This window comes from Crocuta crocuta, unplaced genomic scaffold (genome assembly GCF_008692635.1).
Source record: "Crocuta crocuta isolate KB4526 unplaced genomic scaffold, BGI_CrCroc_1.0 scaffold394, whole genome shotgun sequence".
In the NCBI taxonomy this organism is placed as follows: Eukaryota; Metazoa; Chordata; class Mammalia; order Carnivora; family Hyaenidae; genus Crocuta; species Crocuta crocuta.
The window spans coordinates 817,117-825,781 of record NW_027531920.1 but is presented as its reverse complement, the minus strand read 5'-3'; the positions used below and the strand labels follow the sequence as shown (position 1 = coordinate 825,781).

Below are 8,665 nucleotides of genomic sequence, written 5' to 3'. Positions count from 1 at the left end.
TGTCTAATTGTTTATTTATTATTATTTTAATTTATTTTTAAAATTTACATCCAAGTTGGTTAGCATATAGTGCAACAGTGATTTCAAGAGAGATTCTTTAATGCCCCTTACCCATTTACCCCATCATCCCTTTTATAACCCCTCCAGCAACCCTCTATTCTCTATATTAAAGAGTCTCTTGCGTTTTGTCCCTCTCCCTGTTTTTATATTATTTTTGCTTCCCTTCCCTTTTGTTAATCTGTTCTGTGTCTTAAAGTCCTCATATGAGTGAGGTCATATGATGTTTGTCTTTCGCTAATTTTGCTTAGCATACAGTCTAGTTCCATCCATGTAGTTGCAAATGGCAAGATTTCATTCTTTTTGATTGCCAAGCAATACTCCATTGTATATGTATATACTTTATCCATTCATCCGTCAATGGATATTTGGGCTCTTTCCATACTTTGGCTATTGTTGATCGTGCTGCTGTAAACATTGGGGCATGTGCCCCTTTGAAATGGCATACCTGTATCCCTTGGATAAATACCTATTAGTGCAATTGCTGGGTCGTGGGGTAGTTCTATTTTTAATTTTTTGAGGAAACTCCATACTGCTTTCTAGAGTGGCTGCAGCAGTTTGCATTCCCACCAGCATTGCAAAAGAGATCCTCTTTCTCTGCATCCTCGCCAACATCTGTTGTTGCCTGAGTTGTTCATGTTAGTCATTCTGATAGGTGTGAGGTGGTATCTCATTGTGGTTTTAATTTGTATTTCCCTGATGATGAGTGATATTGAGCATTTATTCATGTGTCTGTTGGCCATCTGGATGTCTTCTTTGGAGAAGTGTCTGTTCATGTCTTTAGACCATTTCTTCACTGGATTATCTGTTTTTTGGATATTGAGTTTGATAAGTTCTTTATAGATTTTGGATACTAACTCTTTATCTGATATGTCATTTGCAAATATCTTCTCCCATTCTGTAGGTCGCCTTTTAGTTTTGCTGATTGTTTCCTTCCCTGTGCAGAAGCTTTTTATTTTGATTAGGTCCCAATAGTTCATTTTTGCTTTAATTTCCTTGCTTCTGGAGACGTGTTGAGTAAGCAGTTGCTGTGGCGACGGTCAAAGAGGTTTTTGTCTGCTTTCTTCTCGAGGATTTTGATGGCTTCCTGTCTTATGTTTAGGTATTTCTTCCATTTTAAGTTTATTTTTGTGTATGGTGTAAGAAAGTGGTCCAGGTTCATTTTTCTGCATGTCGCTGTCCAGTTTTCTCAGCACCACTTGCTGATGAGACTGTCTTTATTCCACTGGATATTCTTTCCTGCTTTGTCAAAGATTAGATGGCCATATGTTTGTGGGTCCATTTCTGGGTTCTCAGTTGTGTTCCATTGATCTGAGTGTCTGTTTTTGTGCCATAGGTAGATTTTTAAAAAATCATTTTGAACTCATTCATGCGTTTTAACATTTTTAATGCATTTCAATCTGTTGTAGTTACTTGAAAAAATTTTTTTCTTAATGTTTTATTTATTTCTGAGAGAGAGAGACAGCGTGAATAGAGGAGGGTCAGAGAGAGAGGGAGACACAGAATTTGAAGCAGGCTCCAGGCTCTGAGCTGTCAGCACAGAGCCCGACGCGGAGCTCATACCCACAAACCGTGTGATCATGACCTGAGCTGAAGTCAGACGCTTAACTGGCTGAGCCACCCGGGTGCCCCCATTGTAGTTGTCATTGCAGCACCTATCTTTGGCCAGAAGGAGCCTCGACGTGATTCTGAAGTGTTTTGACATTACTCCAGTATTCTTTAATAGTAAAACTGAACTATTAATCACAAAAAAATTTGATTTATTTTTTAAAAATTTTTATTTATTTTTGAGAGAGAGAGAGAGCACGGGTCAGGGAGGGGCAGAGAGAGAGGGTGACACAGAACGTGAAGCAAGGTCCAGGCTCTGAGCTGTCAGCACAGAGCCCCGTGTGGGGCTCGAACTCACAAACTACAAGATCATGACCTGACCTGAGGCCGGATACTTACCTGAGTGAGCCACCTAGGTGCCCTTAAAATTGATTTGTTTATAAATTTTTTTTTAATGTTTACTTATTTATTAAAAATTTTTTTTTTTATTGTTTGTTTCTGAGAGAGAGAGAGAGCGTGAGTGGGGAGGGTCAGAGAGAGAGGGAGGCACAGAATTTGAAGCAGGCTCCAGGCTCTGAGCTGTCAGCACAGAGCCTGATGCAGGGTTTGAACCCACGAATCACGTGATCATGACCTGAGCTGAAGTCAGATGCTCAACCGACTGAGCCACCCAAGCGCCCCTAATGTTTGTCTATTTTTGAGAGAGAGACAGAATGTGTGCCGGGCAGGGACAGAGAGAGAGGGAGATTTCTGACATGACAAGATGTCCAGGCTCATCTTGTGTAGTTTTTGCCCTAGAGCAGAAATCAGTCATTCCTTGAAGGAGGTGTTTCCTTTAAGTGGAGATTGTTATTTAGAAACCACAATCTGGAAATTTTAAGTGCTCATTGCTATTGCATTGGTCATTGTTCCTCGACTTTTTTACTGGACAGAGATACGAAATACAGATTTTTTTGAAAGGGAAAATATATAATGAGTTCATTGTGATATCTCCAGTTGATATTTAGGATTATAGGATTTTACTGAGCTTCTTGATTTTATATTTGTGTCCCTTTTCCTATTCCTGTTGTTAGTGCCTAACAACATTAACATAATTAATATATTGCCTAATATATATTGCCTAATATAGTTAATATAATGAATAACTGGTTTTATCCAAAAGATGTATGATAGTTTCATAAGATAGCAATGTCAATAATAAAGAATGATTTCTAAAAGTAATTCAAGAGATTTTTTGCATTGCTTTTATTCTTAGGGTCTATTTCACTAGGGATGTATAGTCAAAGCATTGTTTTAATATTATTGAAATACTGTTTTAAANGATGAAAGAATAGATTGACTTGATATATAGTTAGATTCATTTATTTTTGTTTGTTTTTGCTTTTTAGTAGTTGCTTTTTTTCTGCCATTTTGATTGAATACAGTTTTATAATTGTGTCAAATATTTACATGGTTCCAAAATCAAATATACTAAGGGAAGTATGTTCAGATAAGTCTAGCTTCTGTGTCCTCTCCACCCTTTTCCTCCCTTCCTCTGTGGATAGCTTTTTTGTTTATATTATTGTTTATCCATTTACTTTTTAAATAAAAGGAAACATTTGTTTTATAAAAATAAAATCTTNTCCATATATATATTTTTCTCTACTTTTTTTTTCCCTCATTTAATATTATAACCTAGAGATCACTCCATAGCACTGTATAGAGATATTCCTCATTTTTTTTATAGCTATATAGTATTTGGTTGGTACTGCACCTTATTATATTTAACCAGCTTTCTTCCATGGACATTTTGGTGCTCTGCAATGAATTGCCTTGTACATATTTTTTTTTTCCGGTTTTAAGGCTATTACATGTAATCATTTCTGTTTTCATTTCTCATGGTTACCTCAATTTATTTTATTTTCTTCAAAAAATCTTTAAAGTTCATTTATTTATTTTTGAGAAAAGAGAGAGAGCAAGGGTGGGGGCAGAGAGAGAGAGAGAGAGAGAGAGAATCCCGAGAGAGAGAGAGAGAGAGAGAGAGAGAGAGAGAGAATCCCAGGCAGGCTCTTCATTGTCAGTGCAGAACCTGACACAGGGCTCGATTTCACAAACCGTGAGATCATGATCTGAGTTGGAATCAAGAGTCTGACACTTAACCACTGAGCCANACACAGATAGGTTGGCTTAAACAATGGACATTTATTTTCTCACACTTCTGGAGGCTGAACATCCAGGATGAAGGTTTTGGTAGCTTTGGTTTCTTCTGAAGCATTGGGGTTTGCACTGACAGCACAGAGCCTGCTTGGGATTCTCTACCTCTCTCTGCCCCTTTCTCTTCCTCTCTCTTCCAAAATAAACAAACATTTAAACAAAAGCTTTAAAAAATGATATTTCCATGTTTCTATTTGTTCTCTTAATACTATTTCCTCAGATATTCTTCTGTTTCTTGAGTGTGATGTCCTTTCATGGTGTTGGTTTCCCTCAATGTTTGATGATTCTTGCTCATATTTGATTTGAGATTCCTTGATAGTCTGTTTAGTCATGCTATTTACTATAATCCTGATCCAGTGACTGATGGAGAAGTAGGACTGGATGTTTTGCTGGAACTCTGTTTTTCTCCAGCCTGTGTGATTGTACTCACTGTTCCTTCCTGGGGAGGAGGGACGATACCTCTTGGTGGGAAAGCCAACTGCTTACTACTGTTTACATCCAGGATGTTTCCACATTTTGCGTTATTATGCATTTTGGTATGTGGGTTTTGTTTCATCCCATTTGCTGTCTATTTTTCAGAGGTTCCTTGTAACTTCAGGTCAACTGAAAATGCCATTTATTTTCCAAGACTCTTATTGAATAAGAAAAATATGTTTATATTTTCTCTTAATCCCTAGATATTATATATATCATAAACATATGATATGACATATGTAATCTAGGGATTTGTAGTATATAAAATTTTTACTGAAGTTTATAGTATACTTATGTCCTATATATAAATATGTAGGAAAATGTATAGTATATTTATCATATATATCTTCTACATACATACACATCATTTCTAGGGATTTGTGGTAGAAGGGTAGTGTTTGCTCAGTCCTCCATCTTGATTCAATTTTTGTTTGCTTCCATAGCATTTTTCCATATTACACATCAACTATTTATTTAGATGTCTGTTAGTTATAATATTGTAAGCTTTTTTAGTGTGCCTGGCTTATAAAAGATACTTAATAAACATTTGTTGGATTAATGAAAATTTTATTAGAGATGTAATTAAAAACTAGAATGAGATGTGTTGACTTTTATAGTCTAATGCTTATCATATAACTTGCTTCCAGTGTGTGAAGTATTAATTTTTTCAAACTATCTACTCCTACCTAAATTATCCCAATATTTTCTTTTAATATTTCTTAGAAGATAGGTTTTCAGAAATATTAATTTTATTATTGTTTTTCTTGAGACCAATTCTATTAAATTATGGAGTTCATAGTAGAACATAGAAGTATAGTAAATGCTGTTTATTTTTGGGGATTACACTACTGCATATGGACAGAGGATTAAATATTTTATCTGCTGCCTTCCTCAACCAGTTTAGAGGAGTTGTGAATTTAAAAAATTATTTTCTAACTTCTTTCTTCCAGATGAATATGAAAACAGGAAAAGGGTGGGTGGATGTTGGAAATGCCGTGATGGCTGATGGATTCTTTCAAGCTGCCATGGTTGTAAGTTATTACTGAGTTTTAGCTGTGGCCGTTATTAGTAACAGTTGCAGTTATTCTCATCATGACATTCTATTGTGATTTTATTTTGCAGGGTCTGGAGCAGTTATATTGCAAATTAATGCAGAAAGACTCCACTGAGGCTGACATAACTTTGCAGAAAAGTGCTATGGAGAGGGACCTTTTCAAAGTTGTTTCTTACCAAGCAGAGGCGGTAGGTATCATGGTCACTACAGTCTTAAAGTGGGGCATTTTGTATATATAAATGCAAAAGTGATGAGCTGTAACTTATTAGAAGAAAGTCAGATGTCATTGGATTTTTATATAGGATATTATATTTGACCTTTTATTTTATCTCTGTTTTATATCTGAAGGTAACATTATAAATGGTGATTGGTATCTATGTGGGGGTGGTTGAAGTTGCAAAGCCTGATATATAACTAAACATCATTTTTAATCACTGCATGTAATATCTATCATTTATTTATGGCAGTAGCCCGTACTTGGAACACCTGTCTGTTTATGACTCTCTCTTATATTCACAGTCTGCCAAAAATAATTGCATGAGAAGAGTCTTTTCATTTGCAGTTGTTCTGGGTTGTTGGCTGATGTTTTCTGAAAGTTGGCTGTTATCAGTGTTTGTTTGTTTATTTATTACCTTAAAAATTTTTTTAAGGTTTTATTTATTTCTGAGAGAGAGAGAGACAGCCAGCGTGAGCAGGGGAGGGTCAGAGAAAGAGGGAGACACAGAATCTGAAACCGGCTGCAGGCTCTGAGCTGGCTGTCAGCACAGAGCCCAATGCGGGGCTCGAACCCATGAACCGTGAGATCATGACCTGAGCCGAAGTCAGATGCCCAACAGACTGAGCCATCCAGGCGCCCTTGTTATCAGCGTTTAAAGTTGTACTTTACCTCTGTTTGGCTTGTGGATTTTCTCCTTTGTCACCATGCAGTTGGTATGCATTTTTAGTTGGCAGAATATAAGCCATGACAAGTTTGTTGTCTGTAAATATGTAATTCTAGAAACGAAAAAGACCTTAAAAATCTTCTAGTATAATCCACTTTTTATTTTTTAACATCTTTATTGAAATATAATTCATATGCTATAAAATTCACACATTTAAAATGTACAATTCAGTGATTTAGTATATTCACAGAATTGTGCAATCTCCACCACAGTCAAGCCAGGAAAGGGAAGGAAATAATAAAGATTAGAGCAGAAATTGGAGCGCCTGGGTGGCTCAGTTAGTTAAACGTCTAACTGCAGCATAGGTCATGATCTCNCTCTCTCTGCCCCTCCCCTGCTCACACCCTGTCTCTCTCTCTCTCTCTTTTTCTCTCTCTCTCAAAAATAAAAAAACAAAAAAATTAATAAAAGAGATTATAGCAGAAATAAATGATATAGAAACTAAAACAAATTGAATAGATCAGTGAAACCAGGAGCNTCTCTCTCTCTCTCCCTACCCCTCTCTACCCCTTCCCCACTTGTGCTCTTTCGCTCTCAAAATAAACTTAAAAAAAGATAAAAAATAATTTTAAAAAATAATTAAAAGGACCCAAATAAATAAAATCACGAAAGAAAACCAACACCACAAAAATACAAGTATAAGAGAATATATTGAAAAGCTATGTGCCAACAAATCGGACAGTCTGGAAGAAATGGATAGAAACATGTAAATTACCAAAACTGAAACAGGAAGAAATAGAAAAATTGAACACACTGATAACCAGCAAAGAAATTGAATCAGTAATCAAAAATTTCCCAACAAATGAAAGTCCAGAGCCAGATGGCTTCAGAGAGGAATTCTGCCAAATATTTATAAAAGAGTTAATAGGGATNCTTGGGACGCCTGGCCGGCTCAGTCAGTGAAACATGTGAATCTTGATCTCAGAGTTGTAAGTTTGCATCCCATGTTGAGATGAGAGATTACTTAAAAGTAAAAAAATTTTTTAATGTGAAAAGTAAGAGGATTTTATTAACTTTTGTATGTTCTTGGGGAAGACCATTCACATGTCAATGTTTGACATTTGATATAAGACATATTCAACTTTATTTTACACAAAAATTTTCATTTGGGTTGGACATAATTTTTCATTTCAACAGGACTTTGCCAGGAGTAGAATTTAGTGATTCATCGCTTACATGTAACACCCAGTGCTCAACACAATAAGTGCCCTGCTTAATACCCATCACCCATTTAGCCCATACCCTACACGCTACCTTCCATCAATCCTCAGGGTTGTTTTTTTTTTAATTTTTAATGTTTATTTATATTTGATGGAGAGAGAGAGAGACAGTACATGAAGAGGGGAGGAGCAGAGAGAGAGAGACGGAGACAGAATCTGAAGCAGGCTCCAGGCTCTGAGTTGTCAGCGCAGAGCCTGGTGCAGAACTTGAACTCAATGAACTGCAAGATTTTGACCTGAGCAGGGGTCAGTTGCTCAACTGACTTGAGCCGCCCAGGTGCCCTGAATGGCTGTGCCATTTTAAACCCCAGGAGCAATATGTGGAAGATCCTATTTTCTGCATCATTGCCAGCATTTGATATTGTGACTAATTAGTTATTCCATTAGATGTCTAGTGATATTTCATCATGGTTTTAATTTGTAGTTCCCTAATGGCTAATGATGTTGAACATTTTTTCATGTACCTATTTGCTATCTGTGTATTCTCTTAAGTGAAATGTAGGTTCATGCTTCTTATCCATTTTCTAATTGGATTGTTTGATTTTTTTATTGTTGACTTTTGAGAATTATATATTCTAGATTTGAGTCTTTTGTCGTATATGTATTTGTAAATATTTTCTAGTCTCCAGGTTGTCTTATCATCCTTTTAATAGGGTTACAGAGCAAAAATACTTAATTTTGATGAAGCTTAGTTGATTTTTTACAATGGATTTTGCTTCTGGTTTTCTGTATTAAAACTCTTCACCAAGCTCTAGCTCTGAAAGATTTTCTCCTATATTTTTTTTGTAAAAGTCTATAGCTTTGGGGCACCTGGGTGGCCCATTTGGCTCAGTGTCCCACTCCTAGTTTTGGCTCAGGTCATTATCTCACAGTTCATTGGGATCAGTTCAGTTCAGTGGGTTTCAGCCTCACATTGGGCTCTGTGTTGCCAGTGCAGATCCTGCTTGAATTTCTCTCTTCCTCTCTTTCTTTGCCCCTCCCACACTCTCTCTCTCTCTCAAAATAAATACATAAACATTAAAAAAATAGAAAAAGCACCTTAAAAAAAAGTTCTATAGCTCTACCTTTTCCAGTTAAATCTATGATTTTGAGTTAATTTTTTTTTTATAAGGAGTGAGGTTTAGATTAACTCTTTTTGTTATTGTTGTTCATGGATATCTAATTGCTCCAGCACCATT

At 36.2% G+C, this 8,665-nt stretch overlaps 1 protein-coding gene across 1 annotated transcript in view; it reads left to right on the top strand.

Annotated features, from left to right (window-relative positions):
• Positions 1–8,665, top strand: part of TEX11 (testis expressed 11) — a gene marked incomplete at its 5' end in the record, with an annotated part of 187,803 nt that overhangs the window by 2,655 nt on the left and 176,483 nt on the right. Inside the window, 2 exons of the mRNA XM_077774971.1 lie at positions 5,223–5,303; positions 5,395–5,514. Coding sequence (XP_077631097.1) covers positions 5,223–5,303; positions 5,395–5,514 — 201 coding nt within the window. The remainder of the gene's footprint in view (positions 1–5,222; positions 5,304–5,394; positions 5,515–8,665) is intronic.